The sequence below is a fragment of the Channa argus genome, chromosome 12 (assembly GCF_033026475.1).
Source record: "Channa argus isolate prfri chromosome 12, Channa argus male v1.0, whole genome shotgun sequence".
NCBI lineage: Eukaryota > Metazoa > Chordata > Actinopteri > Anabantiformes > Channidae > Channa > Channa argus.
The window spans coordinates 25,986,185-26,003,471 of record NC_090208.1 but is presented as its reverse complement, the minus strand read 5'-3'; the positions used below and the strand labels follow the sequence as shown (position 1 = coordinate 26,003,471).

Here is a 17,287-nt window from a genome sequence, read left to right as displayed (position 1 = left end):
GAATGTTTTGATGAAATTATATACTGTAGATGGTGGGATCTTTTAAGTCTTCACAATTTTACGTTGAGAAACATTTTTTTGAAATTGTTACACAATTTTTAGACAATTTTCTTTTAGTTTGTCACAGATTGGTGAACCTCTGCCCATCTTAATATTCAAGAGGCTCTGCCTCTCTGAAATTCTCCTTTTATACGCATTCATGCTACTGACCTGTTGCCAATTAATCTAATTAGTTGTCAAATATTCTTCCATTTGTTTTGATTTTCAGCAATTACTTCTCCAACCTTTTGTTGCCCTTGTTCCAACTTTTGAACAAGGGCAATTTGATTTGTGTTGCTTCCATCAAACACAAAATGAGCTAATATTTTCCATGAAATGGTAAAATGTCAGTTTCGACATGTGATCTGCAAATCACTGCATTTTGTTTTCATTTTACATATCGTCTCAACTTTTTTGAAATAGAATTGTATGTTATAAATGTTATAATGTATCATTGTAGGTTTGCCAATTTTATTCGGAAGCTGACTCCTAAACAACAAAAACTAGAAATATTAAATGTGATCGAGAAAATTCTATACTGAGCTTCAAGCTGAACAAAGCTATTCATCTATCTGTATGAGCCACCCCTGTGGACTCCTGCACACCCAATTTTACAATTTAGCTTCTTTTATGAGGAAAAAAACTCAAATTGCAGCCAAAGGAACGAGCACAAGGGATTAAGATGGTGTGATCTCAGTGTCTTAACAGAGGAGGATTTTTGGATAACGCTCAGGCAGCTGCAACTGCCTGAAAGGAGTTCATTTTGTCTTGATCTCATACACAAGTGGTGACAAATGTTTCACGTTTAGATGGCAGTGAAGATGTTGTAAAAATGTAATCTCTGAAATGTATCTGCTGCTGTGACATTTACTGAGCACTGGGCAGATAGATAGCTCCTACCTTAGACCATTGGTGTAAGTTAAGGTTTATTGATAGATATGATCATGGCAATATTCAATATCAACTATAAATCATAATAATGTCTCATATTTAGTGATTCTGATTACATCATTAAATCCAGTAGGACATTTAACAGATAATGATAGCCTCTAAATAATTACTTTTATAAAATGCCATCATTAAGGAAAACATTTCCCATAATAGAGAAAGTCAAAATTAAATCCCATATGCTCCAAATAAACTAGACTGTAAGTTATGTCGCCATCTAAAAATAACAGGTAGAGGCATAAAAGGTGTGGAAATGGTGGAAATTGTACAAACGAGGGCAATGCTGCAGACTTACACAGAGTTATCATGATGTTTCACTCAAGTGAAAAGTAATGGAAGCAGTTGTGTAGAGAATTTTTTAAAAAAGTGCTTTAGAGGAAGACTCTGAAACTTTTCTCTGAACAACACACCTGGGCAATCGTCAGACTTTCAGTTTAGGAATTGTGGGTTGTAATAAAAACTGTAGCTTGCAAGGGCATTAGGGCAGCTAGCAGACCCTCAGACTTGACTTGAAATGAAAACTGAATTTTATCATCACAGTCACTTGTGCATCTGGGCAGCAGTGTTATGTGTTTTAGTCCAGATGGAGGGTTACTGGAGATGGTTTGCCAATTTATTGCTCAATAGTCATATGGGGAAGGAACAAGATGCACACTGGGGATGAGCAGTCCCAGAACTACATAACATCTCATTGTCAATCAGGCAGGAAAACAGGGGTCTCAGCACAGCTGTGTCTCCAACAGCTGGGGAATGGAAACACTGAGGTCAGTTTCATTTCAATTAATTTAGTGCAGAAAGTCTACAAATTTCATATGGCACAAGACACAGAATGTGTTTTCAAGACTACTGCAATCTCAATGACAATCACACTCCAAACAAGCTGAAGAGAAGTAAACAAAGCAATACTAAATAGTGGAAGTGTTCATCTGTGAAATCTTTAGTTGCTATCTTTGTTGCCAAGAGCTTGATGCTATGCTGATTTTGTATTTTGATCAGCCGTCAGTCAAGCGGTGAATACAGCACTGTGGTGTTTTTCCCCTTTGATCAGTCAGTCAGTTTTTTTTCGGTTGGTGGCACATTATACCGTTTCTCTAAATAGACCTTTTTAATGGCTGACAATTTGTTCTGTCAAAACTCTGGTCTATCTAGTAGAATCACCCTGGTCTTTTAACTATTGGGCTTTATAGTGTCAAGTGTAATGAAACTAAAGCTAAATTCCTCTTGGTGGCCTGCTATGAGTTTCAAGAGCAGATATTAAAATTATTATTAGGTTCTATTAAGGCAGCACTTAGGCTTAAACAACAACACTTAAAGACTGGCCTGCTGCAAAGTTGAAGGTTTTGTAATTAACACCAAACCAGTTGCATGTGTGTTCCACAGCTCCAAACATGAATCCGAATATACAGTTACTCCCCCAGGTCATTACTATCACTTAGAATGTAACTTAAAACATGAAACCTGCATTGATTTTAAGTTTGATATTCAAAGTAAAAAACTTTTTTTAATAAAGCCATAACCCCAGAACTCTAATTTACCTTTTATTGCAGAGCTGTGGCTGCACACATATTTATAATAAAACTGTAATATAATCTTGACATTTCCTCAAGCAATATCGGATATTTTCATACAGCATGAATACATACAAAGTAATCAATTATGTGCTGTTATTCAGCCAAAAGCACAAATCTTTTCTATCAAATAGTGCAGTAATAAGATGCTGCCTGCCTTTTAAAATTCCTCCTCTTCCGTGGTATTCCAAGGTTCTTCGAAATCAAACAACAGTCCACTTTCTCTGACATGAGCAGTAAATGAATTTAGAATTGTATAACACAATCTGGTGCTTTGAAGTGCTGCAGAGTTTTTTTTTCCTTTTTGTGTCTAGAAATGTAATTCCTCCCTCTGAAAATTTTCCAGTGTTCCTCCACCCCCACACAGCTTACTTTATTGTGCTGCAACATTTCAAATTAAAAGACTGACATATTAGAATGGCATGCAGAAAAGGCACTTTGGATTTTGTTCGGTTTTTGGACAGCAAAATATCTGGATCGGGGTGGGGGATAAAACAACACACACACACACACACACCCACCCTACTACTCTCCCACTACTAACCCTGGATGTGGAGAGGGGGAGAAAGGGGCAGTAGAAAGTGATAAAAGCATCTTTTTGACTTTCACACCTCTGCTTTGGTCCTGACCTATCTTCACTCTCTTTCCTACACACTAGGGATGTCACAAGAACCGGTAATTTGTCACGAAGTTGACTAAAATTCTAAAAACGTGATGGGGTAGCCTATTTGTACCTGAAATACCAAATCTTGTAGAGATATTTTGCATTTAACTCAGATTATCAGGGTAGAATTTAGCAACTATAAAGGCTGCTATGCAAAGGGTTACAGTCACTCATTTTATGTGGACATAAAAATGTTTCATGTCTTTAAATGTTACCATTACTGTTTGTGAATTGCGACAGCTGCATCTAAAACATTCCATGAAGGGGTGTAAGTGGTTGAGAAAGGTTCAAGATGTAAAGTAAATTTCCTTTGGTGCTGCAAGCTGTTCTCAAAATGGCCTCTGGAAAGGCAAACCTCCGACAGTGACAAGTAAGCTGATGTCATCAGATATTCAAGGAAGATGCTCCACTATAGTAGTGACCACAATCTTTCTAGCACTTAAAAAACATCTGCTGCTGAAACCCCAACCTCCAGTGGGTGAGCTCGGCCAGGTGGTCTGGTATCTCTGGTATCACTGGCTCAAGTGAGCATTTCTTCATACGATGTGACGTCAAAATTCCACCAAAAAAATTAAATAAAAAAATAAATTACAAAATCAAAAAAGGCACCTCAAACAAAAGCGTTTATTCATTAGAGTTCACTGTCAAAGCTCGCCATGTTTGCTCTAAAGAACTTTGTTAATGCAATGAAAAAAGGAAGTAGTCAGCTGCTTCATTTACATTTGTTTTACAGTGTTATATTCACAAATTGCTTGATGTACTGTATTAAAAGGAGAGAGACAAAAACGGACAAGAAACATTAGAAACAGATGGGTTTAATGAATGTTTCTGTTTTCATAGTGTTGGTGTTGAGCAGTTTATACGTATAGATGGTATCAATCCCATGGTCGGGTCATAAGTGGCAAAAGATTAGGCAAGGCACTCCAGACATCCCAGAAGGAGTAATCCATGGTTTTGTGGTAGATAGCAATGGCCAGAGATTTGGAGGTGCCAACTCTCAGCTTCACAGTTTTTAAACTGAAAACCCCGGCATTGCATGATGAAGGTCACGGTTTGATGAAGTCAACAGAACCACATCATCTGCAAAGAGCAGAGAATTGATTCCGAGTTCCTCAAAAAGGGCAATCTCCTCTGCTGAGATCCTGTCCATGAAGATCACAAATAGGATCAGTGACAATTGATCTTTATCCGCCAAACCCTAGCAGAAGCCAGCAAGTGTTAAACTTTTAGTTGAGAATGCAGACAACTCTCACTCTGCTCATAAAAAGAGTGGATGGATTAAAACAATGATCCTTACCAGGTTAATGTTAAGCAATAACCTATAAACCAGTGGATGTTTCAATATGTCAGGTTGAGTTGTATTTTTCTCTCCTAAAAGAAGGATCTCTTCCCAAATTCTATTCCTGTGGCTTTAATTTAGGCTTTCATGTTGCGAATGACATTGGTAGGGCTTTGTTTAATGAGTCCACCAAGACAAGAATACATTTTAAAGGATAATTCAGAGTCTTGGCCCATTTTGAAAACATACAAAGATATCTGCACTAACTATCTAGTCAAACAAATGGTTCTGATCATGAAGCCAAACAATGGCACACAGCAGTGGGAAGGTGGTCTTGGCAGGAATAGAGATAGCAGCTTATTGCTGACTTTGCTCAATACACACAAAGCAGAAGAGCAGGGGAGCAGGGGAGCGTATAAATACCAGCTGTACAAAAAAGCTACAATGAGCAGACTTTAGCACAGCTCCTCGAAATCCGTAACAGGCAAGGACATAATGATGAACATTCATACCAAACAAATGTGTCATTTGGTTCCGTCTACGTATTAATGTTACTCTGATTTTGTTTCATATTGGTAAAAATCTAACTTTTTTAAACGAAATTATTTTTCTAGTTTTTCTTCAATTTTTCTGTGAAACTTACAAAGACCTTCCGATGGAATCAGACAAAAATAGAACAAATGACATCTTTAAACTTAAAAACACATGACTATTTTAATATCTTAAAAAGGCTGGAGAAGAAATGCAGTTTTAAAAAAAGGTACTATTTTAGTCCACTGTATGTCTCAAATTTGTCTATTTGTGTCATTCTGCAAGAAAAAGTCCACACACCCACTTTCTCTTATCTGTGTTTCCTCACATACATCCTGGCTCAGTGCCTGAGGCAGCATCAACTGTCAGTCCAGGTGGGTCTCAAAGCCATGAACTGTGGGATAACAGTCCAGAATCACAGCAGCACCTCAGAGACATTTGCTTCCTCTGTCTCTCCCCTTCAGCTCACCTCTGCGACACTGCTTCACACCGTGTTTAACTCCGTTTAAGGAAAGAAAAGGAAATGTTGGAAGGCAACTCAGTGGGACAAACAGCAAACTAATGTGTTCAATATTTTTCCATGCGAACTACTTTAAATAACAATAGACAGAACATAACACATTTGTGGAGAAAAGGTGTGTTATTTTGCTGAGATATTTCAATCAGTAAACAGTAAATTGACAGTGAGTTGGCCAATGTGGATACAATGACTGTTAATATTTATGACATTCCTGATGTATTAGATACTTCACAGCAGAGACAGGTCATATTCAGAGGGGGGAAAAAAACAGCAAGCACAGTGCGAGCATTCCTCTGCATCTCTAAATGAAAATAAACTAAACTATACATTCAGATACTGAGGCTGACAAAATATAATACATTATTACATCATTAGCATTTAGCAATTATACACAAAACCACATCTGACCATAGTTTTAACCAATTACCATAGTGACAGGTGTTGCTGGCAGCTATTCACATCACTTTTCCCAATTATTGTTGCTGCTGTCACTGGTATATTTACAGTCAAAACTTAACAGTGGTAGCAATAATAAGTATGTTTGTCACACCACAGGAAATATATTTTAACCACTCAAATTTGAATACTCAAAGAAAATCTTGATTTCAAAATCTTAACAAAATAGATGATATTGTTAAAAAATGCTAGTGATATTTCTGGTGAAGGCAGTGACACCATGCCCCATCAACGTGCCAACTCACAAGTGTCACATATAAGACAAATAACAACGCAGGCCAACCAACAAGTCATTAGCATAAGCAACACAACACATTGCATCATGAAGGAAAAGCCACCTCATGGGAAATTATGTTCTTTCAAGGCTGCTACAAAACTAAATACTGAATGTGTTTTAATAACCTAATGAATTTACTTTTGCATGAATATGTTACTACACAAAAAAGGCTGTGTTCCAAGGCAGGATTCTTAGTTATTTGTAATGTTAGAAAGCTCCAGTGTAAAGTGAATGTACAGGTCATGCTCAATATGACACTTGATATATGAAGCTTCTTTTTTGTCAGCCCTATAAAATACAAAAATAATGTTTAAAGTTTAACTCTACAATTCAGTACTACATGCTTCATAGTCATAGTTTCCCATTTTTAGCTTCAGTTTTAACCTCAGAAGAGACAATAAAAGTACTTCAGGTATCTGTTTAGACGATGCCCTGTAAACTTCCTATACAGGTTTTCCAGGGTTATAGAAATATATCACATACCTTATATCAAAAAATGTAATGTGATTGATAATAGGAAAATGTCATTATCCATAAGGAAAAAAATCCATTTTGGCTTAACTGCAGGACACACTGTGGTCAATTGTGGGCAAAAATTTTAAATATTCAAAATGCATTTCTTTTGCCTGTAGCAAGATGAAGTTGTTGTAAATGTTGCATTTAGGCCAGCTGACCTTCCTGCATAAATACTGTGAAAGAGTGTTAAGTGTCAGATAAATGTTTGCTGAAACAAATAGTAAACATGTATAAATGCACGTGCACGCATGCTGCTGAAACTTTGCCATCTACTTTAACATTGAGCCTTAGGTCTTTTTCCAAGTGCGCTTTTGCTCTGAATGTATCCAGCTTCATTTTACAGCTCAAAGTGCTTGGAAACTTCCTTCGATACTACAGATGCTTCACGAAGAGAGGCAAAACTTCCTGATAAACATTTTTCTGTGGGAGTTATGTAAAATCTATCTTCAGTTCTGGTTTAGTAAGCAATCAAACTGAAAACCATTGACATGGCATAGCAGTTCAGAATCTTTCTGGCGTTTTGAGCACATTGAGTTTGTCAATGTGTCTTATAAATGTGAGGAATACAGGCCAGGGTAGACAATAAATATAATGCTAATTGATTGGCGACACATTTCAACTGTGAGATAATCAATACTAACCCAGTTGTCTAATGGAGGCCTTTAGTTTAAATTGATTCAAAAGAAAACCATTTGTTTTTACATTTTCATTTGTCAGATATCGAGAGGCAGATTCCTAAAACCATATGAGCTGAATGCTAGTGAGTATCATCTATGCTACTGTGTGATGTGAATGCAAAAGCTCCTATGCATGAAGGGTGCTGTAGATAACTCCCCTCCTCAGTGTATGCACCAGGCACGGATCCATGTGTGCACTCCATAATCTTGCCAGGGTGAATGTCATTGCCATCTCCAGCTTACTCTTGAGGTGAGAGATAATCTAATCACTAGGCAGACAGAAAGTAGAGATGTAGAGTAGATGTGAAGACACTGCAGAGCTCTGAAAGGCCTGAGATAAAAAAATAAATAAAAAATAAGGGAGATGAAGACATAGGCCACAGTAAATCTTTGAACTCCCCTTAACAATAACTGAAGGACATAATGCTGGGTACAAAGCTATAGCAAATGAATATAAACGCTCACACTGAGCAGCTTCTGTTGCATGGGAACAAAGAAAAAAGGTGAAGGTTTAAAAGAAGGATGAACCATAACGAATGTCGACATAACCCTGTCACAACTTTTTGATGATTTTCTAGACATTCAATTAGAAAGTCCACACTCAACTGGAAGCACAGGGTTCAAGTATCTTTGGAGGACAACACTTACAGGGCTGGATATCTTCGCAAACGCACCTGAACACACATGTAGTACTGCAGATTAGAGCTGTACTGTATTTTATTGTATTGTCTATGATATATCACGATATTGGTAGGTGAACAAAGATCTCTTTGCATCTCACGAGTGACTAAAAAAACTCAATAATGGCCGCTTTTATAGCGCCATTATCCAAAGCACTTGCTTTTGACAGCACTGTTATTTGTACAATAAAATTCATCACTTCATTCAGGGAGACATTGTGATGCAGCAAGTAACTGTTGCTATTCAAGCACCAACACGTTTGCCTTTAGACATGGTCAGGGTCACACATGTTATACAAACATTTAGGTTTAATAGAGAACCTCTTCACCCCTAGCTGTTCTAGGAACTATGCAATCTATGAGAATAAAACTCCAAACTGCTGTACCTTCCCTCACATCAATGTTGTGTGAACTACAAGTTACACAAAGGCAGAAAGTTTTAAATTCAGACTCTTCTAAGCCAAGTGATGAAACTTTTCAGAGGAGAGAAGGGTCAGGTAGTGGTTTTCACTCTCTCTCTCTGACTGATGCGAGCTAAAGAGGTGCTTGTTTGCATACACGAAAATGAAATACAAAACAGGATGGTAGCCTGTGACAGCAGGAACAGCTCCTTTGTTTGCTGTATTTAAGTGGAAAACATGAAGAAGTGAAATAATGAAGCATGCAAAACTGCTGCACAAGGGCAGGGTCAAGGATAATGGAAACAGTATGTACCTATAATGCATGAAACTAACGTCCAGCTTACTTGTCGCCAAACTCAGTGCCCTTGTACACTTGGGCAAATGACAAATGTTATGTCATGTAGACCTACACAAACACAAAGGGCAGGAATTTGCCTAAAGCAATGACAAAACATTGTCAAAACCTTCTCATCATGTAAAGGGCGAGTCTTAGAAATGTCTCACCACCCACCTTTAATCTTCAACCTTGCTTTCTCATTGCCTTCTAATCCCATTGATTTCTCCTGTGCTGACCCTCTTCATTTCCTCTAATGTTGGCACCTGCCAGTCAAGCATCAATATCCACTCCTTAGAATGCTGGTTAGAGCAGTGCCTCTGGTATGCAGATGAATGTATGGGTCTGAATCATTCTGCATAGTTTCTCAGCAGGGCTCTGCTCTCCCATTATCATAAACATTAAGATGCACAAGAGGCAGCCAGATGCCGCTGGTGATCAGGATCAATTACATGGTGCTTCCCGGTTTGTGTTTCAACTCATATTAATGTTTGTACCCTTTATGAGCCTTCCCAATTATGTGTTTCACATGTGTAGTCACAGTGCAACAAAAAGGCCAAAATCTGCTGGCTTATTGCAAAAGAGCCCTTCTCTCATCTATACAGTATATTATGCCTCATCAGTTGTCTCTAAGCATTTGCCATTGCTGAAAAGTGAAGTTACTTCTATCACAAAAGATTTCATGTTAATCAAAAAGGCAACTCACGCAGGCCAACAGAAATATGTACATACTGAAGAATTGAGCAGTCTGTGACAGCATTCTGCTCCTCAAGGATGCTGTGGCCCACAGTTGGTAGCCTAATGCCTAAATCCCATGTGAGAGCAACCTTTCTTTGTCTTCACACCAATTTTAAACTATACTGAATTCTTGTTGTCTTTAAACAACAGTTAACATTTAGGAAAGACATTTTTGAAACTCAGACTTCATATACTCTAGGCATTATGAATAGAAAAGATTTCACACGTTATGGAGCTCAAATGATTGAAGGGAAAGGATCTTACTACAAATGCGCTGAGTGAAATCCTATTGATTCATTTGATTTGTTTGGATTTTGAACAGTGTGAAAAATGTAAAAAGTGGTAAATTGGCACTTTACAATGATGCCTCTCATCCTGTCACATACTCACACACTGATGAAGGCAGCTCCCATGCAAGTTGCTCAACTGAACCACTGGGAACAGCTTTGAACCAGGAACCAAGAACCAGGAGTTGAACGACTGACCCTGCGGCTCGTGGACAATTGCTCTACCAAGTAAGCTACAGCTGCCGCTCTGGTTTAGTGTGGGGGATGCTACAGAGTCCACCAGAACTTTCTCAGTTCTTAAGGTACGTGACAAATGAGGCTAAACAGAAAACGGACAGACAGCTCTTGTTTCAGCATTTCTCATAAGAAAAGCTGGTGACAGCCTTACTAAGGTTACACACGTACCAACAGTGGATGGAGACAGCGGACAGAGCGGATGTTGCAGGTTTTCGTCCCCATTTATGATTGTTTGAAAAGTAATGTGACTTTAATTGGCTTTTTACTCGGCACGTTTAAATAGCGCGTTACATTACAGTAAACTGACGTCTCACCTTAGCTGGGTTCTTATTCCTGTCCACTCTCAAGCTTATAATAATAGAACCTATGTTTAGGAATTCTTTTAAATTAGTGGTGCGAAAAGGAATTTGTGACAGCAAAAACTTTATATTAAATTCATGCCAGATCTTATTGTCAAGCCCTGCGTTGGGGCCGATATCCCATATATAGACATGGCCGATATCCCACCTCCCATTGTTTTTTGTGTATATGCTTCATGGTAAAAACAATGCATCTACAACCCCAATTCCAAAAAAGGTGGGAAGATGTAAAAACATAAATAAAAACAGAATTCAATGATTTTCAAATCTCATCAACCCATATGTTATTTACAATAGAACATAAACAATATTTCAGATGTTGAAACTGAGATATTTTACCATTTTATAGAAGACATTCCCTCATTTTGAATTTGATAGCAGCAACACATCTTAAAATAGTTGAAACTGGGGCAATACAATGCTGGAAAAGTAATTGCTGCAAATCAAAAACCAAAAGGAGGAGCATTTGGCAACTAATAAGTTATTTGGATACAGGTCAGTAGCATGACTGGGTATAAAAGGAGCATTTCAGAGAGGCTGAGCCTCTCAAATGTAAAGATGGGCACAGGTTCACCAATCTGTGACAAACTGCCCCACAAAACTGTGGAACAATTTCAGAAAAATGTTCTTCAACATAAAATTGTGAAGACTTAAAATATCCCAGCATCTACAGTATATAATATAATCTGAAAATTCAGAAAATCCGGGGGAATCTCTGTGCACGAGGGACAAGGCCAAAAGCTCAAAACTGGATGCACATGATCTTCTGGGCCTCAGGCAGAACAACATTAAACATAGGCATGATTCTCTACTGGATATCAATGCATTTGCTCAGAAACACTTCCAGAAATCACTGTCTGTGAACACAGTTCACTGTGCAATAAAAAAATGTAAGTTAAAGCCGAATCATGCAAAGAAGAAGTGACATGTGTACACAATTCAGATACACTGCAGTGTTCTCTGGGCCAAAGCTCATTTAAAATGGTCTGAGCTAAGGGTATGGGGGGGCATTAGTACCTATGGTGTGGGCAGCTTACACATATGGAAAGAACCATCAATGCTGAAAAGTAAATAGAGGTTTTAGAGCAACATCCAGACAATGTCTCTTTCAGGGAAGACCTTGCATATTTCAGAAACACATAGCTAAACCACAACAGCACGGCTTCGCAGGAGAAGAGTTCAGGTGCTGAACTGGCCTGTCTGCAGTCCAGACCTTTCACCAATAGAAAACACTGATACACAATAGTAAACATCACCGTCTTCCAACTTTGAGACAGTGGCTTCCATCAAATTCAAAAAGAGCTAATATTTTCCATTAAATGTTAACTAGACAACACCAGCCAACTTCATGTTAAAAGAAATCACTGAAAAAAGGTGTCAGTTGCTTAGCCCTTGAAAAAGGTGCCCAAACTGTTTCGCATCTGTACATTTACTCCTAACGCATCTGACACTTTAGAAGCCTGGCAATTTAAACCAGTTTTCTTGAAGCCTTTATCACATCCTCTATCAAGTATAACCACTAGTCACTTTACATGTCATTTTCACCATCTGTGTCACTGGTAAAAACAAGCAAATTCATTCACCCGATTTAGAAGGAACCAGCTGCTAACAAGTGAGTGACTAAATGTTCATCCATTCTAAACAATTTCACATAATTAGGGGTTGTATATTTTGTGCAGTAAGAAGATGGTAGTGGGAGGTTTAGTGCTGCTGCCTCACAGCTAGAAGGTCCCCAGTTCACATTTACTGGCTGTGACCTTTCTGCGTGAGGTTTGCATGTTCCCTCCGTGCTTGTGTGTGTCCCACATGCATGTTCTTTAAATTTGAAAAGGTTAATATTTTTTAAACTAATTATTCCAAATGTTGTCACAAGAAGTGGCCTGCACATCTGAATTTTGAGTCAGACACCCACCTGTGCAACGCCTGTTTTGCTTTGCCATTAGTGCTGTGGTCTCATACCCCTCAGGACTGCCCGAAACTGGCTGGAGCAGCTACATCTTGCTATTTTAACACTTCACCTAACCTTGAACTTTTTAAAGACAGTTTTACAAACTAAGCTTTCTATTATAAATGTCCTGTTAATCTTGTGTGCAATCTGCTGTGCTAAGGTAAATAAAAATAAAATATTACAATTCACATGCTGTTAATTGCCAGTGAATTAGTAACACCACCTACCACCTGTATGTGCATGTGCATATGTACAGTATGTGTGTGTGTGTGTGTGCAACTGTATGTAGGCCAGTGAGGAGGATGTACACGATGAGGTTGGTCTATGGGCTGAAAATAATTGCAGTGAAATGTCCCCTTAGGATACAGATACACAACTACAAAAACAGACATCCTTCATCCAGCCATAAAACCAGACTGTGACAAATGCCATCTGTGATAATTTCATATTTAAGCTACCGAAAAGCAATAGAAGCTCTAAAAGATGATGTAATTGGAAATTAATTTCATTATATATGCCCATAACAAGACACATTTTAGTATAGCAATAAACATATTGGATTTTTATGGGCCACCATTCACATTCACAGTTTAGTCCAACACAACACTGCAAGGTCTTAGAAGCCCAAACAGACCTTAGACTTTAACAGTTGTTATTTGCCAGATACAGTACAGTACAGCAGCCAAGACTTAAACATCATATTTAGCTGCTTTTGATGTGGTGGGTTTGCTGTCAGTGAAACAAAGCTCAGAAAAAAGAAAAAAATCATTGTCTGACCTGTGTCAAGGTCCCAGCCTCCCTCTTGGCTCTGCCTTGGAAAAGCCACTGTGCCATCACTGTCCTTCCTTTCCTCAGCCCTGGAGGACACGGAGCAGGTGAGAGATGTATAAGATGTAGTTCTGCTTACATAAACTGCAGCATAACATGTGAATCAAGTCAACACAGATGGGAAAAAGCGTCATAGTGTAAGAAGACAGAAAGATCCGTGAAATTGCTTGTTTGGGGAAAAAAATAATTTGATTACGACTCGAATCTATGTTGGTGAAAACATTTGGTTTTTAGTGTAGAAAAATTTGTTTGGATATTTTACCCTTTAACAAACAGAGAAGGGTTTAGATCATGATCTAGTAACTAAAGTAATACCAAATGAGATGCACCAGGATCCGTCAGATTCGACCGATCACAATGAGCGTGTAGTGGAAAAACAGCAAAACAAACTGAGATCAATCAGTCACAATCTGAGCCGAGCAAAAATGATGCATGTCTGACACCAAACTAAATTTAGCATGATAATCACCAGTCTTATCACCTCTGCTGACCCGTCCCCAGGGGGAAACTCTGAATCCTGTGGCCACGCTCATAACATTTTACATAGACACAAGAGTAGGCAGAAAAATCCATATGACAGATTTGTTATATTTGTTACTGTTATAATCTGTAATCTATAATCAGTTTGCATAATCAATACAACAATATCCCCCAATGTCCTTTGGCCAGTTTACTCAAAGTCAATCAGCATAAAATAATTGTTTCCAGCTTTTAGCAGGTAGCAATGGAGGTAAAAAAAAAAAAAAGGCTTATTAAAAGAGACTTATTTTATTTTGTTTTCCTGTTGTCAACTGATATATTGTTCTAAAAATAACAAATTACTTCCAGTCTACACATGGCTGTGTGAACATCATGGTTAATTAATGAAATTGGCTAAACAACCCACCAAATAATTTCTTACTATAGGACCCAGTTCTGAGCAAATTTCTCCAAGATGCATAATGAAAAAAAAACCTGGTAAAGTGTTGTGTTTTAATAATTTAAAAAAAATAGAAGAAAAGAAAAATTAATCCAGGTTGCAGATTGCCAGACATCAACACTAACATAAGTAGAGATAATTGTTGAAAATACCATTAATTTAGGAAAAGACTGATGTTATATTTTAAGACTGACTCGTCTCACATGAACTGCACACATGGTTATTATGCACAAAACTAAAGTTTCCCCAAATATTTTATAATAGTTCAGTTTCTGTGAGCATTGAGAGTCACATTTTCATTTCCTGTCTACACATTACAATGCCCTACATCTATCATCATAAAAGATGGTTATAAATACAATAAATAAACTATTAACAATTACTAAAATACTATTAGTTTCTTTTTGGTTGGTTCCATTAGTGTCAATGCGCCTGTGCAGCTGTGTGGAATAATGGCTACCATTTTCACCGAGCAAGATCTCAACAGGATGACTAGATTAGCTCAGATGAATTATGAGCTCACTTCAAATTGACAAAACTACCTGTCAGCATGTGGAATTTAAAACAGAGTAATTCATACACGTCGGTTCGGGCAGCTATACATTCTATCGCTGATAACACTGAAAGATCAATGTTTCATTTTAGCAGGAAAAGAATGAACATGGCACACAGAGTTGTTTAGTAACTTTCATTTTAACTCATTTTAACATTCCGCTCATTTTATCTGGAAGACAGAACAAGATGCAATAAAGGCTGGAGAGTAATAAATACATAAAGTGGGGCAAAAAAGTATTTAGTCAGCCAATGACTGTGCAAGTTCTCCTGCTTAAAATGATGACAGAGGTCTGTAATTTTCATCATAGGTAAACTTCAACTGTGAGAGACAGAATGTGGAAAAAAAAATCCAAGAAATCCCATTGTAAGATTTTTAAAGAATTTATTTATAAATTCCTGCGTAAAATAAGTATTTGGTCAATAACAAAAGTTCAACTTAATACTTTGTAATATTCCCTTTGTTGACAATGACAGAGGTCAAACGTTTCCTGTAGGTCTTCAATTCAACTCAACTTTATTTATATTGCACCAATTCACAACAAAGTCATCTCAGGGCACTTTACAGAATAAAGTCAAGACTATAAAGATGTATAGAGAGAACCCAACAATTCCCCACAAACCACAAGTAGACCTGCATTCTGAGAACAAAGTGGTCTACTGGGATGATATGGTGCTATGAGGTCTTCTATATATGATGGAGCCTGACCATTCAGAGCTTTATATGTAAGAAGCAGGGTTTTAAATTCTATTCTAAATTTAATGGGAAGCCAATGGAGAGAAGCTAGTGAAGGTGAAATATGATCTCTCTTGCTAGTTCCAGTCAGCACTCTTGCTGCAGCATTTTGGATAAATTGCAGGCTCTTCAGGGAGTTACTGGGGCATCCTGAAAGTAGGGAATTACAGTAGTCCAACCTAAAGGTAACAAATGAGTAGACTAGTTTTTAAGCATCACTTTGAGACAGGATGCTCCTAATTTTGGCAATGTTCCGTAGGTGGAAGAAGGCTGTTCTAGAGATTTGTTTTATATGTGAGGTAAAGGACAAATCCTGATCAAAAATAACTCCAAGGTTCCTTGCAGTAGTACTGGAGGCCAGACTTATGGCATCTAGAGTAACAATATGGTTGGACATCATGTCTCTGAGATTTTTGGGCCCAAATACTATGACTTCAGTTTTCCCAAGTTTAGAAGTAAAAAATTGTGGGACATCCAAGCCTTTATGTCTTGTAGTCATGTTTGAAGCTTGATTAACTGACTTTTTTCATCTGGTTCCATAGATAAATATAGCTATCATCAGCATAGCAGTGGAAATTTCTGGATTGTTTTCTAATAATGTTGCCTAAAGGAGACATATATAAAGTAAAAAGTATTGGTCCTAACACAGAGCCTTGTGGAACTCCATACCTAAACTTTGTGTGCAGGGAGGATTCATCATTAACATTAACAAATTTAAATCTATCAGATAAATAAGATTTAAACCAACCTAGTGCAGTTCCTTTAATCCCAATTTCATGTTCTAGTCTCTGTAATAAAATGTTATGATCAATGGTATCAAATGCAGCACTAAGTTCTAACAGAACAAGTGCAGAGATGAGTCCATTATCTGAGGCCATGAGAAGATCGTTGGTGACTTTTACCAGTGCTGTTTCTGTACTATGATGAACTTTAAATCCTGACTGAAAGTCTTCATGCAAATTATTCCTATGAATGTGATCACATAATTGTTTTGCAACTACTTTTTCAAGGATTTTAGAAATAGAGGGGAGAATAGATATTTGTCTGTAATTGGCTAAAACACCTGGGTTAAAGACAGGGTTTTTTTAAGTAGTGGTTTAATTACAGCTACCTTATAGGCCTGTGGTACATAACCTGTTTCTAAAAATAGATTGATGATATCTAATATGAACGTATCTATTAAGGGTAAAGCTTCCTTGAGCAGCTTAGTTGGAATAGGGTCTAGCAGACAGGTTGTTGGTTTAGATGAGGTAATAATTGAAGTTAGCTCAGAGAGATCTATGGGTAAAAAGCAGTCTAACAGGGATTGGGGTCTTATCGATGATTCTTACACTGTTGAACATGATCCATCTGTAATATTTGGGGGGAGGATCTGGTGAATTCTTTCTCTAATAGCTACAATTTTATTCATAAAGAAAGTCATGAAGTCATTGCTGCTCAGAGTTAACAGAAAACTAGTGTCAACAGAACTATGGCTCAGCCTGGCTACAGTACTGAACAGAAACCAGGGGTTGTTCTTGTTTTCTTCTATTACTGATGAATAATATGCTGTTGTGGTTTGCGAATTACACCATGGAGATCACCTCTTCTGGTTTACTGCCTTCTTTTTCAGAGGGGCAACACTATCAACTATTGAACGTAGTGAGGCTGCAGAATTGTCAACAAGATAATCAACTTGTGCAGGAGTAACATTAAAGTGGCTTTTCCATTGTATTGACATATGGTGAAGCAAATGATGAAGAAATAATATCTTTAAATTTGTTTACAGCTTTTTCACTTAAGCATCTGCTATA

General features: G+C 37.7%; 1 protein-coding gene across 1 annotated transcript in view; it reads right to left on the bottom strand.

Moving 5' to 3' along the window:
- The window catches only part of adam19a (ADAM metallopeptidase domain 19a), a 179,517-nt gene that overhangs the window by 136,837 nt on the left and 25,393 nt on the right, over positions 1-17,287 (bottom strand). The window contains exon 2 of the mRNA XM_067523712.1: positions 13,237-13,316. Coding sequence (XP_067379813.1) covers positions 13,237-13,316 — 80 coding nt within the window. The remainder of the gene's footprint in view (positions 1-13,236; positions 13,317-17,287) is intronic.